This window comes from Vombatus ursinus, unplaced genomic scaffold (assembly GCF_900497805.2).
Source record: "Vombatus ursinus unplaced genomic scaffold, bare-nosed wombat genome assembly UNPS02009205.1, whole genome shotgun sequence".
In the NCBI taxonomy this organism is placed as follows: Eukaryota; Metazoa; Chordata; class Mammalia; order Diprotodontia; family Vombatidae; genus Vombatus; species Vombatus ursinus.
The window spans coordinates 47,229,328-47,248,806 of record NW_020948983.1 but is presented as its reverse complement, the minus strand read 5'-3'; the positions used below and the strand labels follow the sequence as shown (position 1 = coordinate 47,248,806).

General features: G+C 34.7%; 1 protein-coding gene across 1 annotated transcript in view; it reads left to right on the top strand.

Annotated features, from left to right (window-relative positions):
- Positions 1–19,479, top strand: part of MTMR10 (myotubularin related protein 10) — an 80,484-nt gene that overhangs the window by 42,898 nt on the left and 18,107 nt on the right. The window contains exons 6-13 of the mRNA XM_027851494.1: positions 1,371–1,461; positions 4,649–4,817; positions 12,192–12,279; positions 12,363–12,451; positions 13,652–13,782; positions 14,105–14,174; positions 14,387–14,457; positions 19,061–19,230. Of these exons, the coding sequence (XP_027707295.1) occupies positions 1,371–1,461; positions 4,649–4,817; positions 12,192–12,279; positions 12,363–12,451; positions 13,652–13,782; positions 14,105–14,174; positions 14,387–14,457; positions 19,061–19,230 (879 nt within the window). The remainder of the gene's footprint in view (positions 1–1,370; positions 1,462–4,648; positions 4,818–12,191; positions 12,280–12,362; positions 12,452–13,651; positions 13,783–14,104; positions 14,175–14,386; positions 14,458–19,060; positions 19,231–19,479) is intronic.

The following is a 19,479-nucleotide window of genomic DNA, read 5'->3' as shown; positions in this document are numbered from 1 at the left end:
CCAAAATTCTCTTATTTGTTCACTGCTAAGATACTTAAACCATGCCTCTCCATTATATTTTAGATCAGATTTGACTCACAAACCCCAAATTAATATTATCTGTGTTGTATTTTTATTTATTTTGTTAAATATTTCACAATTACACTTTAATCTGGTTCAACAGCACTTGATGTAGGAGAATGTATGTCTTAGATTTTAGAGAACTCATGTTCAGGTCATGATTCTGAATCTTACTCTGTGATCTTGGCAAGTCTTCTAACCTCTCTGAGCCTCAGTTTCTTCATCTGTAAAATGGAGATGACAATATTTGTCTTACCTACCTCATGTAGTTAACGTGAGAATCAGATGTCATAACAATATGTAAAACATCTTTGGTAAAAATTTGGCAAATTGGCACAAACGTGCCATAGAAATGTCAGCTATGATGGACATATTACATCTCCTTATGGTTTTTTCTTTATAGTCTTAACCTTGTCACCAAAAACCCAGAGAAGTATCTTTTTGTCCAACAAACCACTTTTTTAAAAAATGAATTTTATTGATATTTCTTGTTCTAATGTCATTTATATTTCCCTGTTTATCACCTTTAAGAGTCATCCCTTGTAACAGAATAAAAAAGGGATAAGTAAAACTGATCAACTCATTGAAAAATTCTGATGTTATATGCAGAATGTGCAGTGTCCCCACCCGTGATTCCCTCCTTCTGGGAAGAAGACAGATGGGGCAGAATGTAGTGCCTTTTTATCTCCTTATTTTAGGCCAACCTCCACACATTCATACTGAAGTGGACTTCTTTGCACTACTTTGTCTTTCATTTCTTTGTAGGTCTTTTTATTCATTGAATTTATTTTGTAGGTCTGGTGAGTATGGGCATTTGTTGTTGTCTTTAAGTCATTTTTCAGTTGTGTCCAACTCTGCGTGAACGCATTTGAGGTTTTCTCGGGCAAAGATACTGGAGTGTTTTGCCATTTCCTTCTCCAGCTCATTTTACAGATGAGGAAACTGAGGCAAACAAGGTTAAGTGACTTGCCCAAGGTCACATAGCTAGTAAATGTCTGAGGCCAGATTTGAATTCAAGGAAGATGAGTCTTTCTGACTCCAGGCCCAGCAATCTTACCTGTTGCGTCACTTAGTTGCCCTTTTAAAACCTGTGCTGGATATAAAACTTGGTGCATTCATGTTTAATAATAACTTGCCAATAATAAAATATTGTTTTGGGGGAAAAAACATGTCACTTTAAAAAAAATTTTGGGGCTTTGAACTTTATTTGATCAAAAAGGCTTAGCTGTCACAAGATGATATTTACCAGTACTGTACATTTAATAGTGCTAATTATTAAATGAAAATTCTAAGTGTAGAATTTTTCCTAGGTGTGCCTTGCAATAGCTCATTATTCTCAGCCAACAGATCTCCAGCTACTCTTTGCGTTTGAATACGTTGGGGAAAAGTACCACAATCCGGGTAAATATGAACATATTGAATATTATTACCTTCATTTCACATTACTATTAGGTTTTCATGTAGAAAATTCCAAAATATGGAAGATTTAAAGGATATCATATGCAGTAGTTAAAAAGGAAAACGCTGTTAGAAGAATTGGAGGTTGTCAGATTGTCATTTGAAAAGGACCTAGATCAAAACCAGCCTTCTTTAAATATAGTAGTCATGTTAAATGGTTTACCATAGGTCATTCTGACATATATTCTGATTAAAGAGATTCCTGTTGAATTTTTAAAAATATATATTTTATTTATTGGTAGCTTGAGTTATGTTTACATTTCTTGAATTGGGAAGAAAATAAAGGATAGTTAAAAAGTATATAATCTTTGAAGTGATGTAGACAAAAGCTGATGTAAAATTGTTTAGTGAAAGCCACTTAGATTTTTAAAGTACTAAATTTCTATTTATGATAATAGTTTACAGTGATGGTTTGGGAAGAATGTATATAATAGGAACTAACATAGGACAGCCAATGTTTATCTAGGCAGGCATTATAGAAATGAAACAGTTCTGCCATCAAATCTCAGGAGTTAACAGTGATACCAGGTAACACTCATCTGTATAGCTCTTCAGACTCTGTGTTTATATGAATTTAATTTTTATAAAAATTGGGGAATATCTTGATCTAGAAAAATCTTTGTTTGCTAGTGACTGTGGATTGGCACTTTTGCCCTACCCATCCTGTTAGGAGAAAAAAAGTAATTCTGGTCAACCAGCAAATACTTTTACTATGTGCCTTAGCACTGTGAGGAATATACATTTCATGAAAGATCTAGTCTTCCACTGAGTTTTCAATTTAATAATAGCAACAAGACTTACAAATAGGAAACAGAAAATAATCTAAGACAGCATTACAAGGCTATTCCCAAAACAGAAAGAGTCGTGTAATGACAGTTCATTTGTATGTCAGCTGTTTGGAATTCAAAATACATTTTCTCTTTAAAATTGCCTTATAAATCATGGGTAGGTCCCTAAATAAGATGGTAAGAAATCTACTAAATCCATAATATCCATAAAGTATAATACTATATTAAGTAAACATTAGTATTACTAGGATTGCACTAATATTACTAGTAATATACCATACTTTTAGGAGGTTAGTTTTAAGATCCTGGGAAGAGGGGACCATTTGGTTCAAGAAAGAGGAGAACTTCATCTGTTTTTCTTGAGTACAGGACTGAATCTAAGCATAATTTTGAAATAAGTCAGATTTGGCTTTGACATCTTCTCACTTTGTAGTTTTCATCTCCCTTATTAATCAGTGATCTCATGTCACTGAGTATCTGATTTTGGTGTCCCAGCCCAACATTTTCCCATTCTCTACTTCTGAATCTACATTTGTCCTAAAAACCGAATTTCTCCTTTCTCTCCCCTCTCCCTCCCCCACCTCCCAAACAGCAGCATCTATGGCATTTAAGGGCTCTTTTGATAATAGAAGGGCATAATGAGTTCTTCAATGGCTCTTTGTATCTATGAGTTGTTTGTAAGTCTGTAACCAAGTGATAAATTGTGTGGTACAGACTGTAAATATTAGACTTAGTGAAAACTAGATCAATCAACAAAGATTTCTAAAATAAGCTTTTATAAAATAAAACTTATTTTATAAAAAAGCATTATTATAAAATAAAATTCTTTTTAAAACATTTTAATATAAATTTTTATAAATGTATCTAAAGTTTACATATATTTATAATTTCAAGCCAAAACTTGACGGATAGGTTGAAGGGAGAGAACTTATTTTGGGTCAGTGAGTAGAACAGATGAAAACATTTAGGAATGAATATAACATCTCTGGAACAGTGAAGAGAGTCCTCACTGTTAAAACTGTTGCTGAAAATGAGGTTGATTGGATAAGATTGGGGACTGATTATAGAGTGCCCTGAAGGCCAAGTATAGGAATAGATTTAGTAATTGATGGAGAATTGCAGTTTCAGAGCAACAAACTAATGTGAGTAAAACTAGCCATTGTGGAAGATTGGTGTTACAGGAGTGTCAGCAGCAGTTAGTGTAGAGCTAAGAATACTAGCTGTAATCCAGGCATGAAATGATGGGAACCTCAACTAAGGTAATAATAGTGGGGATGCTGAAGTAATGATTTTAAGGGAAAGATGACTGATTTTCTATAAGGAAAGACAGAGAAAGAGGAAATAAAAATTGCTTCAAAGTTTTGAGCCTTCACAACTGAAACAATAATGATGCTTTTTTTAAAGAGAATTAATTTGTAAAGGGATCTTTTGAAGGGTAGAGATGATTTTAATTTGAGATCTGATGAGTCTGAGGTAATAATTTTACGTCTAAATGAAATTGTCTATTAGGTAGATGGAGATAATGATCTAAAAACTGCATAGTTGGGAACCTTCAGCACAGTAGAGTGCTGAGGCCATTACGAATCCATGAATCCTTCCACAGAGTCATTGGAGAGAGAACACAGGGTTAAGGGCTAACACGCCATTTGGGAGTAAGAGAGAATGAGGGAAGTAATGGAGGACCTGACCAGGAGAATGGTGCTGAAGTTAGTGAGCGCTTCCATTATTTCCCAACTAGTATTAACCCTTCACTGAGCGGATGGTCAAAAAGTGCCAGGTGTAGCAGAGACTAAGGACATGGGAAGAGAAAAGACGATTTGACCTTGTTAATAAAGCTGTCGTCAGCAACCAGGTGCAGTAGAGTGATAATGGAAGTTAGATTAAAAGAGTTAAGGAGGGAGTAAAAATAGAAGCAGTAGACTTAAACTGGTGAAAAGTTTGATAGTGAGGAGATAGAAATAGTATCTAATCAGGGATAGTTTCTTCAGACTAGGTGTTTCGTATGCTGGATTGCAGAAAGAAAGGAGCCATTGGAAAGAAGTTATAGGATGAAGGGATAAGCGAGGAGTAAGATTCTTCAGACATTGGAAAGGAATGGGTTCAATCTAGGCCAGAGGTGGAGCAGTTATATTATTAAGAGAAGGTAAGGGATACCTCTTCTATGAACTTTTGAGAGAAGGGTGAGTAGATTAGTATAGAGGCCTTAGGCTAAATGTGGGATCTCTTTAAGTAGTAGGCAAGACCTTTAATGAAAGTAACCAGGGAAGGGAATTGGAGATTTAACCAAGAAGATTATAAAACACAACTTTTAAAAATTGTAAATTATATTGCTTTTTCTACAGCTAAAAACATTAATGGAATAGACCCTGGAGGTGGAGGAGTAACTGGTGGTAGTATTCAAAAAACTCCTTTATTTGAAACTTTCTCTGATTGGGATAGAGAAATCAAGAGGACAGGTGCCTCAGAATGGAGAGTTTGTTCAATTAATGAGGGCTACATGATTTCTACTTGGTAAGTTGTTTTTTTTTTTAATATCAACATTTAGCAAGAAAAAATGCTCTCTTTAGTAATTAAAGTGTATTGGTATCGCTTGCTTTTAATTTGTGATATTAACTTTAATTAAGATGATCTCTTAATCTAATCTTTTATGAAATCCTCATTCTCTTTGAAGAATTTCTCATATCTCTGAAGTATTTGATGCTGTTAACCACCATTTCCTTCTGAATGTTACTCCTTGGGTTTTTGTGACACTACTTTTTTGATTTTCCTCCTACTTATCTCTCTGTTGCTTCTTAGTCTGCTTTGTTGGATTGTCATCTCTAATGCACCCTTTCCCAAACTGTACCTTTTAAGGTTCAATCTTGGGCCTACTTTTCTCTCTCTGGTCTCTCTCTTATGACTTCATCATCTGCTGTGGGTCTAATTTTCATCTCTATGCAGATCTCTCAGGTCTGTATTTCCAGCATTAATCTCCCTTTGGTGCTCCAGCCTGTGCCAACAACTGCTAACTGGATATATGTGTAAATATAGATTTATCTCCCATAAAACTCCAAAATACAACATATCCAAATACATGCATACACATATGTGTATGTGTGTGTGTGTGTATGTATGTATATATCTCCTATAAACCTCTAAAACTGAACTCATTATTTTTCCCCTCAGTCCTGCCTCTCCTGAACTTTTTTCAAGGGTTCTACCATTCTCCTAGCCAGGTTAAGCATCTTGATGTCATCCTTGACTTGTGTTGGAAGTAGCTCTTAACACCAGCGGTCTCAACTCATTGAACAGTTAACAAAAGGAGGTTTACCTTGCTCTGATGCAGCAAGGATATGAAACAAGGATACAGTGGCACTTAGCTTCTTTGGACATAGCCACTCTCAATTCTGCATGGAAACATGTCTGATAGTTAGGGTAGGAAATAATGATGGACGTGGTGATTTGTGTGGTCTTAAGAAAACTACCAAGTCTGAGGTGCCTCAGCTGCCTATGGCTGGGACTTTTTGTGCCTTTAAGTGACTTGTGTCCTTTTTAGGAAAGCTGTTTCCTAAGGATTAGGGAAGGAGAAGAGGTACTGGGTTGGTTGGGGGAATAGAACCTGCATCAGGGCAACACTGGTCCTATCATTACTCTTCACTCTGACTCATCTTCCCATTTCTGCCATCGTTGCCTCTCTCACCTCTTGTTCCCTTTTCCACTCACAATTACCACCTCAGTTTAGGCCCTATTGAGTTCTAATATGTCTCTCTGCCTCAAGTTTCTGCCTTCTTCAATCCTTCCTTTACATCACAGTTCCCCGTCTGCTTTTCCTAAATCTCAGGTCTGACCATGTCATTCTAGTAACTATAAATTTGGGGATTTAAAGCCTTTCAAAACCTTACCCTTTCCAAGCTCATTAGGCATTCCCTTCCATGTGTACTTTGGTCCAGCCAAAATGGCCACTATTCCTCATTAGTGGCACTCCACCCACTTCCATGCTTTTTTCCTGGCTATTTCCTGTGTCTAGAATAGATTCACTCCTAACTTTAATCTTTCAGAATCCTCAGTTTTCTCTAAGACTTTCTATGTGCAACCTTTCTTGATTGTCACAACCACTTGAAGTTTTTCCCAAATCACCTTGTGTTTGTTTTTTAATATACCTAAATATGCATGTTTTTTCCCGTGGCTAGCTATAAGCTCCTCAAAGTGGGAAGAACTAAGGAAGAGAATAAACATTTATCTTGTACCTACTATGTACCAGACTTTTATGCTAGGCTTTTATTTTATTTTTTACACATATCTCACTTGATCCTTATAACAACCCTGTGAGGTAGGTGCTATTATTATTCCTATTTTATAGTTGAGAAAACTGAGGCATATGGAGGTTAAGTGACTTCCTCATGACTAGCTTACACAGCTAGTAAGTCTGGAGATCAAATTTGAACTCCTAATTTTAGGTCAGCCTTCTATCTACTTTGCGCCTCATTTCCTGGGGGCGGAAACTTTTTGCTTTCTGCTTTTGTCTTTGTACCCCCAGTGCCTTGTACTTAATAGGTACTTAATAAGTACTTGCTCCTTCAATAGTACTATATAACCTGTACCTTTTGTTAACCCTAGACTTAGCATGTGAAAGATCCTCTATTCAGTACTTTTAAAGATTGACTTCTCTAGTCTGTTTCTTTGTTTTCGAAACAGCACATCTGAACATAACTCTTAGTTCTAGCTTCTTTTTTTATTTGAGTTTCCTTAATTTTTAGTGATTCAGTGAACTTTTTTCATTTCTTTCACTACTGAGTATTTGAATTTCTTCCCCAGAAAATTTCCTCTTCGTTTATCAAATGGGGAAAGATTTATTTTCTTCTAAATTTGAATCATTTCTCAAAAAACTTAAAAATGATATTTATCAGAGAAACTTGTTGTAAAGATTTTTTTCGATTAGTTCTAGCTTCTTCCTGAGTGTCCTGCTCCAAGGATTTTCTGCCCATACCCCCTATCAATTTAATTGCTTTGTTCTACACTCCAGAAATCAGAATCCAGCCCACGGTTTACCTCCTTTGTTTTTTCTTTCTAAAATACTTTATCACTTTTTTTTCAATAACTGCTTTGCATATATTTGTATAAGTACTAATTATCTCCCCCATTAAAATATAATAAGCTCATTGTGAGTAGGGATTGCTTTATTCTTTGTATTTGGATCACCGGTGCCTACAACAGGGACTAGCACATAGTATTATTGAGTTGGTTGTGATAGAAATTTTCAGCTTGATGACAAGTAAACAATCAAATAATCTTCTGCCATGTTGTATAAAAAAAAGGAATTAACAAAATGAAAATGTTTACCATAACCAAGAGTATTTTTTCTTTTTTTCCAAGAGTATTTTTAATAGTAATAGATTGCTTTTTAAAAAAAAAAAAAAAAACAACTTTATTTTGAAAATCATTTAGCAATTGCTTATTGGAAAATTTTCAGGAATGAATTATGAAATTTCATTTTTTAATTAAGATGTTAATTTAATAAACTGGTTTTGTGAAGAATGCATTATATAAAATAAAATCAAATTTGAACCTCTTGACACCAAATTTTACATGAAAACTTAGCAGAATTAGAGTTGATTTAAACTTTTTAAAAAGTTAGTATGGTAAACATCTTTTATATAAAACTACTTCAGTCAAGACTAGAATCTGTCCCTAAATTTAGTGTTCATACTGTAAAGATAGATAACTAAGGATATAATGATTAGCAGGAAATCCCTGGGAAAGGAAATGGCTTTTCAGGTACTTATTATCTACAACTCTCATCAGCTCCTAGGTCATTTATGTTATAAAGAAGACCCCAGACTCAGTTCAAAGACTGGTGTCTCAGACTTTTTATTAAAGAGGTTGAAGTGCGTCCTTTTGATTTTCGAGAGAAGTAGGCATACCTCCTTTGAAGGGATCAGTGAGCTGAGTATAGAAGCAAGAGCAAGTTTTATAGTTAGTAATTGCCTAACTCCTCCCTTCTGGATCAGGACTGGTCCTAATACTTCTGGGTTACAATCTTCCTTATATGTCCTGTTCATGTATTTTATATACATGTGATCCTCACCCCTTAACATATATTTTGTCCTTAAAATTGTGTTGTTCCCCCCCCCTGCCCCCAATGGAGAAGTTAGCCTGTCTGTGCTGATTTCAACATAAGCTGCTTTAGAGTAGGGATTTTCTGTTTTGTTTTGATTTTTTATTTTTCTGTTCAGGGCAAAGCATGGTGCTTTGCACAAGTAGGCACTTATTAAATATTTCATTTGGCATTCAAAGTAATGGCTATTCATGTGGGTGATAAGTGACAAGGCAGTAGTTCTTTGTACAGGATTAGGAAATGGAGTGATATGGGCAGGAAGATATAGCTGACCAAGCAAGAGATGTACTTTCCAAAACGTCCTGCCTCACCCCTGAAGACCGTATTCTTAGGACCTAAGCCTGAGGTCCATATCAACAATAAACTATTTATTGAATGCTTACTTTGTACCATACACTGCGGTAGAACTACATAGAATTTCTCTGGCCCACCGAAGATTTATACCATTCTTAGAGATGTAAAACAAATAAGTAATTCAAGACCTTATATTATTGTTCAGTCATTTCAGTCACATCCAACTTGTTGTGACCCTATTTGAGGCTTTCTTGCCAAAGATACTGGAATAATTTGCCGTTTCTTTCTCTAGCTCTTTTTACAGATGAAAAACTGAGGCAGACAAGGTTAAGTGACTTGCCTCGGGTCACAGAGCTAGAAAATGACTGAGGCTGAATTTTGAACTCAGGTCCTCTTGACTCAAGACCCAGAACTCTATCCATTGTGCCACCTAGCTGCCCAAGACCTTGCATGCCTTGTATCAAATGAGTAAAATAGGCATTAAGCCCTACAGGAGTTAGAAAAATGAAGTCTGGAACTGCCAAGAAGGAGCAATGGGACTTGAACCAGGGCCTCATTGTAGAGGACCTAAGTACCAGGCCCAGGAATTTGGGCCTTGTCTTCCTGGAAATAGAGAACTGTTGAAAGTTTTTGAGGAAAAAAAGAGACACTATGTCCAAAGTGATGTTTTTAGGAATATTAATCTGGCATCATCATGCATAGTGGACTCCAGAGAAAAGACAAAATGTAGGATAAGAGAAAAGGTTACTGTGATACTGGCCTCCTTGATGTTCCTCACACTTGACCCCCTCTCAAATTCCCAAGTGTTTCAACTGCCTGAAGCTCTCTCCCTCTGATCTCTGCCTCCTAGCTTCCCTGGCTTCCTTCAACCTTCAGCTAATGGCTCACCTTCTACAGGAAGCTATTTCTGATCTCCCTTAAAACTAGAGCCTTCCTTCTATTGGTCATCTCTATTTTATCATCTATATGTCTTTTTTGTACATAATTATTTCATGGTTGTGTCCATTAGATTGTGAGCTTCTTGAGAAAAGTGCTATCTTTTGCCTTTGTATCCTAACACTTCATCCAGTGCCTGGCACATAGGTACTTAATAAATGCTAGTTACTGACTGACATAAAGCAGTCCAACTCTGAGGTGTTCAAGGATCAGAATAGGGTGGGGTTGTAGGAATGAAAAGGAAGAAATCAATTTCAGAGATGTTACAAAGGGTAGAATGAAAGCTAAAAAAAGGAAAAAGGAAAGCTCCAATATGACTCTAAGCTTCTGACACTGGGAGAAACACAAACAGAAAAAAACAAAGTCCAAAGAAGAACTGATTTAGAGAGAAAGATATTTTGTTTAACATGCTGAATTTGGGGTGACAATATCCTAGTACAGATATTCTGCAAACATCGATGTGTAAATCAAGAGGTTCTTCAGACAGATATGGGAATGAAAATTGGGAGAGGTTCAGTAGTCAGAGATGTGGGACAAAAATTCAAGCTCAAGGCCCATTGCTCTTTCTTAGCAGTTCCAGACATCATTATTCTAACTGAAACTCAGGAGAGAGATCAGGGATGGGGATGGATTAAGCAATTTTTGCATAAGTAATCTAAGGTAAGTGGGATTCCTTTCTGGAAAGGAGGGCATAGAATGAGGAACAATTCACTGAGAGCTGAGCAGTGGGACATGCCTGTAGTAACTGGGTTGGCAGGTGGGAGGGGAGCCAGCAAAGAAGAAAACACGGAAGTAGGAAGAGAACCAGGACAGTAGAATGTCAGAAACCAAGGAAGAAATTTCAGGGAGACAGGTTAGTAAACAAAATATTCAGTGCTACAAAGGTCAAAGAGAATGAGAACCTGGAAAAAGAAATTCTGTTTAGTGATTGGAGGGCAGATCATTGAACTGTAGTGGTAGCATCATCCAGATTTCAGTGAATTAAGAAATGAATAAGATGACAAGGAAAGAAATAAGACAGTATTGGCAAATAGTGTAGTCAAGTAAAAGAATGACTTGTTTAAGGTAGGGAGAGACTTCTGAGGGTGCTTTCAGGCAAAGGCAAAGATTGAAAAGACTAGAAAGTGGGAGGAGAATTGATGGAAAAGACTGAAGGGGGATAGGATCAAGAGTATAGGCAGATTAACCTTAATTAGGTAGGCTCTCCTCTTTAATAATAGAGCACTGAAGTCTGGAATCACAGTCCCATATAGGAGGAATCCTAGCAGTTCCCCTCCCCTCATAAATCCTGTTTTCATCTTGCCAGTAGTAGAGAGGGAAAATGTGGTGTGAGCGATGGGAAGGAGGGTTCCTTCTCCAGAGAAGCTTATATTCAGTTGAACTAGAATTGTCAGGTGTAGTTCTGATAATGAGGTCAGGAAACTCTTGTACATTTCCCGATTACACACCTTTAGGGTAGGAACAGAACTGGACCAGCCTTCAAAGCATTTGCCTCTGTTGAGGAATGTCTTCTGCCTTACTTTGTATTGACTTAAAATTGTCACATATTTTAGTTCAACAGACATTTGAATGACAGCCACATTTTAGGCTCTGTATTTAATGTGTTTCATTTACTAAGAAAGTTAAGGTGTGGACAATTAGAACCATGAAATTTTGAGTTTGGAGGGAGGACTTCCAAACATCTTTGTCAAATGACCATCTTATTTGATTGGAATTTCCTATTTTCCCCTTCATGAACTGCGAACACACTTCTCTACCCCTCCCTGACCATACACCCAGCACACCTAAGTATGCATGGAACAGCTTTGGTACAATACAGAGAACACTGAATTTGGAATAGGAAAGCCTGAATTTTCATCCTAACTCTTTAACATTTTAGCCATGTCACTTAAGCTCCCTGTTCTTCTGTACTACCTATTATGATGTTGTGGGGGATCAAATGAGATATTGGATATAAAGGACTTTTTTAAAATGTAAAGTTTTTTTAAATTGTCAGCTGTTAATAGTAAACCACAAAATGTTGAACCAACACTGAAGAAGTTGGTGTACAGATTATCATTGAGAAAATGTTTGACCATGAAAGTAGGTTATCTGGTTAGGTGATGTGAGCAAGATGTAACAAATGGCCCAGATGCTCCTCGGGATGCTTAAACTGTAAAAAGGATTTAGAAGAAAGCTCTAGAATGATACGTGGAAAATCTGTGGAAGAATGTGGACAAGAATGACAGAATTAAAAAGTGTTGATAGAGGAAAACACATATTGATGAGATCACAGATCCTTTGAAATAACAGCTGGCATTTATACAGTCCTTTACAATTTACAGAGCACTTCCTCAGCAACATCTACTCTCTGAGGCAGCTAGTCTAGCTCTTATTGTCAGCATTTTACAGATAAGGGAAACTGAGACCCAGAGGGACATCAGACCTTGGTTTTCTGACTCTTGCAATTATATTTGTAAATTGATCGTATTACTGACTTATGCAAACTTTTTAGGATCTGTAGGACAGTGATTTTATGATTTTAATATGAAGTTGTTATTTTTTTCCCTTCCCTTTTCCAGCCTTCCAGAATACTTTGTAGTTCCGTCTTCTTTGGCAGATCAAGATCTAAAGCTCTATTCTCATTCTTTTATTGGAAGACGAATGCCAGTAAGTGTGAATTTTATTCTATTTGATTAATATTAAGTAATATCTTGTGACAGGTTTAGTAATTGTACTTTGTTTCTTTCTAGTTGTGGTGCTGGAATCACTCTAATGGTAGCGCTCTTATAAGAATGGCCCTCATAAAAGATGTATTGCAACAGAAAAAAATAGACCAAAGGTAATCAAGAAATTTGCATTCTGGTATGAGATGTTATTATTTTTGACAGATTATTTGTAGGTACAATAATCTATTAATCTGAGATGGTTAGAGAATATGTTCTGGTAAATCACTTACCTACCACTTCTTTAAGCTAAGACCAGAAAATTAAAGAATTAATATAGATCAAATGAGATAATATATGTAAAGTGTTTTGCAAACCTTTAAACATTATGAACTAGCTATATAAACTTACTTGAGAGCATTGGTCTTTATTAGTAGCAACAGAAAAGTTGTTATCAGTCACTTCAAATATTTCCTTGATTTCAACCCACCAGTCTAGTCTGTTGAATGGGTTTCATATTGACAAATATTTATAGAATCATAGGGTTTAAAGCGTAAAAGGGATCTTAAACACTCCCTAGTCCATCCGCCTTATTTTGCAGATGTACAGTTGAGAAAACTAGACCAAATGTTGTAGATTTAAGTTTTATATCTGAGGCCAGTGGATAGCTAAACATTTTAGTAGCCAAATCACATTATATAAATGACTTATTGCATGGTAGTGGTGTAAATATATATAACAATAGGTGAATAAAATGATATTTAGAACTGGCAAGGACTTCAGAAATACTTTAACCTCACTTTTATATTTGAAGAAACTGAGGCACAGACAGGTTGTTTTGCCCAAGATTATCTATACGTTAATGACAGAATTGGGACTTGAACTCAAGTCTTAACCTCTACAATCCAGTGTTCTTTGTACTAGCATGATTGAAGAAGTCATATTTAATGAAACAAGAATTCAAAGTCCCTTAAGATCATACTTCCCATTTTTCTCTTTCCTGTAGCTGTTAATATCAGCAAGATTCCATTGAAAATGTTGGTTACTAGTACTAGTGAGTTTACAGATATCCCTTTTTTCTTTTTCTAATTTATTTTTACCTTACTTTTAAACAAATTGGAAATTTTTACTCCATAAAGTAAGCTTTTGTTATTTATTTTATTAATATGAATACTGATTTAATAGAAATTTTTCTATTAAAGGGAGGATTAATTCATTCTATTGGAATATATTGTGTTATAAGTTAATGGTAGGGATTTAAAATTAACTAGTAATCTTTTAAAAAAATACTTTTTACCATTTAAAACTAATTGATTCTTGAGAAGTAAATAAATCCCTTTTTTATGTAGTAACTAAAGGATTTTGTTTTTTATCAGGATTTGTAATGCAATAACTAAAAGTCATCCACAGAGGAGTGATGTTTACAAATCTGATTTGGATAAGAATTTGCCCAATATTCAAGAAATACAAGCTGCATTTGTAAAACTTAAGCAACTGTGTGTTAATGGTAATCTCATTCTTTTTTATATAATTGATAACAGGGACTTATGATAGATATAAGCTTATGGATAGATGTTTTTGTGACATAATTTGAGCCATATGTCTAATAATTTGTGTACAAAACCAAAAATTTTTTTATACATGATAAAAGACTTAATACAAAGTTATTTCTTAAAATATATATTACAGGTACTCAAAACCAGGTTTTGGAAATGCAGAAAACAGAAATGAAACTGGCATGCATGCCTCTTAATTTAAATTATATTAGTGGTAATTTAAGATTTAGTCTGATATGTCTAAAACAGTATCTGTAATACTGTTCATTTTAGAGCCTTTTGAAGAAACAGATGAGAAATGGTTGTCTTCACTGGAAAGTACTCGGTGGTTGGAGTATGTAAGGTGTGTATAAACTTTCTTTTGAATGATGTAAATATTAATAAATTTTCCTAATGTAAAGATTATAAGATATAATGAGTCATCAGCAAAATGCTAAATAAATTCATAGTAGTTTTTGATGTAAATATAGCATGAAGTATTCATATTTAATTTTAAATGTTCGAATATATTAAGGCCTTTATGTGTTTAATAATTTTTCCTTTTATTTTTTCTAGAGCATTCCTAAAGCATTCTGCTGAACTTGTATATGTGCTGGAAAGTAAACATCTTTCAGTAATCCTTCGAGGTACTTAATTAAATTTCTTACCATTCTAATGATAGTAATTATAGTCTATATTCAAGTAAATAACATTTACATGCCAAATGCATTATTGTCAACTATAAGGAACACTTGCTTATCTCTAACAATGGAATGAAATTTTAGTTATAAAGTATATTTCAAAATATATATAATGATAATGGCATTGGTCTTAGAGCCAGAGGAACTGGGTTTGTTTTTTGGCTCTAACATTTACTAGCTTTTCTGAGCCTCAGTTTCTTTACCTATAGAACAGGGATTGTAATATCAACTTTATAGAGTTGGTGTAGGAAAAAGTGCTTCTTAAACCATAAAATACTGTAACTAAATTGTTGTCATTATTATTTCATTCATTCAGTTTTTCTGGTAAAAGGATGGAAAAAAACTCATTCGTATAGCATGGCACTTTAAAGTTGATGATGTATGTATAATCATTACAATGCCAAGCCTTATCCTTAAAAGAGTGTTCTTTTTCTCAACTTTGTTGTCTTTTAGGTTAATGCTTTGCCTGATTTTGTTTTGCATCTTGCACCTGCTAAATTATAAGACTATGAGTAAATAGATTGTAATGTTGTCAAGAAATGATTTAATTAAGCAGAGTAAGTGATAATGAAAACTTGATAAGTTTGGCTGTGTAGAGGTGCTAATGTAAATAATCAACTTGAGACATGATTGTGTAATAGCATACTTTATAGCTAATAACTTGTATCCTGGAGATATTATTTAGGGTTGCATTGGACAGGGTAAAGGTCCTAGAAAGATGTCCGCTCAAAGATTTAACCTTGGTCAAGTCATCTAAGCTCACGGACCTTCAGTTTTTTTATCTGGAAAATGGAAATATTTGTATTGTCCACCATATAGGGTTGTGAGGAAAGTGCTTTGAAAACCTTATACTGTATAAATGTGTTTATAAGTCATCATAATAAAATGTTTTAAAATATATTTATAGTTGGACTTTGTACATTATGTGTATATATAAAATGTACTTTGTACATTATCATATTTTGCTGTTTGAACTTAAGAAGAAATACTTTTGCTATCGCTATTAAATTTTATTGGTCACCTGGCTACAGAATGTTTATTTACATTGTAGTTTTTTTTTTAATAAATTTTATTTGATACTTTAAATGTTCATTTGAATTTTATTAATACTGATAAATTAAGCACAATCATCAGGTATTTGTTGATTGCCTATTACTTGATTTTTAATTAATGGAATAAAGCGAGCATTTCTCTAACATAATGGAATAAAAAGATGATTGCATATGAAATGGCAAATCCGCTATGTACAACTTGCTATTCCTTTCAAATATACAACAAAATTATCATGTAAATTTCTTTTTTCTTCCCTCTCCCCGTGCTAGAGATGGCTATCATTGGACTCAAATAGGTATATGTGTGTGTGCATGCATGTATATGTGTATCTATGCAGACACACATATACATATATACACATACAGATATAATATACGTGTATGTAATTATTCTATACATACTTCTATTTATCAGTTCTTTCTCTGGATGCAGATAGCGTCTTCTTAAATGTTATAGTTTATTTGGGTGTTTGTAATAGTCAAAATGACTTACACGCTCTAAGTCATCCTTAAAACAATATTGCTGTTACTGTGTAGTGTTCTCTTGGTTCTGCTCATTTCGCTTTTCATTATTACATGCAAGTCTTTCTGTTTTTCTAAAACCATTGAGCTCATCATTTCTTATAGCACAATAGTGTTCTCTGCTAGGTTCCATAAAGATTAAAGATTGCCTATTACTTTTTAAAATGTTAAATTTTTATTGATTTGTCTGTATTTTAAAATATCTAACTTGGTTATTGAGTTCTATTTGCTTCTACAACAGTCTTTTCAGACAATTTCCATTTTTCCTCATCTAAATTGTTTCCCTTTGGGTCTTCAAAATTTTATTCTTGAGTATCCTATCCTTTCTTGGCTAATTTCCACTATAGAATTTTAGTTGATAGCATCTTACCTATTCTTCTGAACTTTATTTATCCTACAGACTCAAGGTTCTTAATGGATAACAGGAAGTTATGAATACAAAAAGCAGCCTCTGCATTATTTTTTTTAGAAAATCTAAATGGTTAAGTGAATGAATGAAAAGCATTCATTGGGCAAGTACTGTGTTTGAGCCCTGGGGGTACTAATACAAAGTCAAGACAGTTTTTGCCTTCTAGGGAACTCATGTTCTAATAGGGGGAAGTGATGCACATAAAAGGGATGTGGTGGCCTGAAAAGGTTATAGAGACATAGGGGACTCATTTGATATACTCTTTCCCAAAACTAGTTGTTAGTATTGTTTTGATTACTGTTCCCTGAGCAAAGGGTAGAAAGGACAGTGAGGAGGGATTAATTGGACGGATGGAGTGAAAAACATTGTCTGAGTTAGATATGGAGGGCTGTGCATGTTTGCACTAGTTGAGTACCAATTGCATTCATTAAGATCCTCACAGAGTTCCTGAAGCCTTCATTCAGGTCTTATCTATGACACATAATACAAAACAAATTTGTTTTTAACCTTTTCTTTAGCTCCCTTACCTGGTGACTTCATAAGCTGCCATAGATTTAACTATTATATCTGTGCAGATTTTGAGCTCCAGTGCCTTATCCTCACCTGCCTATTGGACATTTAAAAGTATATGTCCTTCAGGTATCTTAAACTCAGTGTTTCTAAAAAGAGAACTCATTATCTTTTCCCACAAAATTTTATCCTTCTTCAAAGTTCTTTATTTATGTCCACTGTCCTTCTAGTCAGCTTGGTTTGTAACCTTAATGTCATCCCTGATTCCTCACTCACTCACCTTATGTATCAAGTTAATTTCCAATTCTTACTGCTATCTCTGTAACATCACTTGCATCAATTCCCCTCTCTTCATAGTTCAGGCCCTCATCACTTCATGCCTAGACTATTGAAATGGCCTAATCAGTCTCCCTGACTCAGATCTCTTTTCTCTCCAATCTGTCTTCCATTTAGCTGTCAGAGTGATTTTCCTGAAACACAGGTATGACCATGTCACTCCCTTTCTATTTAAACTCCAATGGCCAGTTTTCTGTTACTTTAGGATAAAATATAAACTCCTCCATCTGGAATATAATCTGTCACAACCTGGTCCCAACCTGCCTTTCTACCCTGATTATACAGGGTCCAACCAAATGAGCATTAATTACTGTTTCTCATGTATGGCACTAGCTGTCCCCGTGCTGTGAATGAAATTAGAAATTAGAAATCACAAATTAGAATATCAACTTAAGGTGCCACCTTCTATATGAGATCTTTTTTCCTAGATGCTGGTGCTCTGCTCCCATTCCAAATAACATTGTATCTCTTCTGTATGTACCTATTTACTTACATGTTTTTCCTGATAGAATATAAGTTCCTTGAGGTTAGAGGCTGTTTTACTTCTGTATATGTATCCCTGGTGCTTAGCATAGTACTTTGTACATACTAGGCACTTAAATGCCTGTTGATCAGTTGAGTGTCCTGTGTATCCTAATTATTATCCTGAGGGACTTACATTAATTAAATTATAGTTTAATAGTAATTAAAACTTGCATTTAAATAGTGCTTTAAGATTTCTAAAATACTTTACAAATATCATCTCATTTTATCCTCAAAACAACCCTGAGAGGTAAGTGATATTGTTAACCTCATTTCACAAATGAGGAATCAAAGGCAAACAGGTTGAGTAACTTGCCTGGGGTTACATATAAGTGTCTGAAACCAAATTTGAATTCATGTCTTCTAGACTCCAGGCCTAGTACTCTAAGAAAGTGTAAGTTAATTAATAATTATTCATATCATTGTATGTTAACTATACCTCTTTGAAGGCAGGAACTGACTGTCAGATTTGTATCTTCCTGCTCCCCAAACATGGTATTTTGTGTTTAGTAGACACGCAAAATTTATTGAATGAAAAATGACCCTGAATTGTCAAAAAAAGACTGCATACATTAAACAGCATATTCTATTTAATAAATTAGAGGGTTATGTTATACATTCACATTTTCTTCATTGGTAAAATGAGGTGATTTGAGTAGGTCATCTCCAGGTTCCTTTTGAGTTTTGAAATTCTATTTTTGACCTTCAGTTACCTGAAAAAGCCCATTTTTAGATGATGCAATTTTAGATGATGATTTTTAGGTAATTTTTATTTAGAAAATTTGACCTCTGGTCTTCCCAGTTCCAGATCCAGCATTCTATCCATTGTGCTATCCGGTTGTCCATCATTTCATTGTGATTTTTCTATGTGTGAAATGTTAAGTCAGATTCCAGAGGGGGAGAGGATAAACTTCTTTTATACAAAGTAACCAGTAAGGATAATGTCATTTTTTACTATAGCTATGTTCAGCAAGCGGTAGTATTTCATTTCCATTGCTCAGAAGGACTTAACTTATTATTTAGAAAATTCTAAGAAGCAAAACTGTATTTTGTTTCACTTAATAAGAAAGGCATATAGAACTACAGAAACCAGGCATGGAAATCATTGAAGCAGTTAGAGACTTTTTGTCCCTAGCAGTGTGTGACATTATCTTGTATTTTTGAATTTTTTTTCTTTGAATTTTTTTTTTTTCCACAGAGGAGGAAGGAAGGGACCTGAGTTGTTTTGTAGCTTCTCTCATTCAAGTGATGCTGGATCCTTATTTTCGGACAATTACTGGATTTCAAAGTCTGATACAGAAAGAATGGGTCATGGCAGGATATCAGTTCCTAGACAGATGTAACCACTTGAAGAGGTCTGAGAAAGAGGTATGAAAAAAACTCTAAATGAACTGTCATTAAGTTGTGGGTATACAATTGGTAAAATGTGTGTTATTATGAGATTGATAATGTAAACTCTCACAAAAGTCCAAGTGTGATTTTTAAAATATTTAGTAAATCCATCATGTGTTAAGTACCTGTTATGTCCAGAGCACTCTTCTAGATGCTGGGAAAGACATAAAATACAGATGGCACTGTCACTAACTCCATGGAGAGGGGGAAGGAAAAAAATATGTA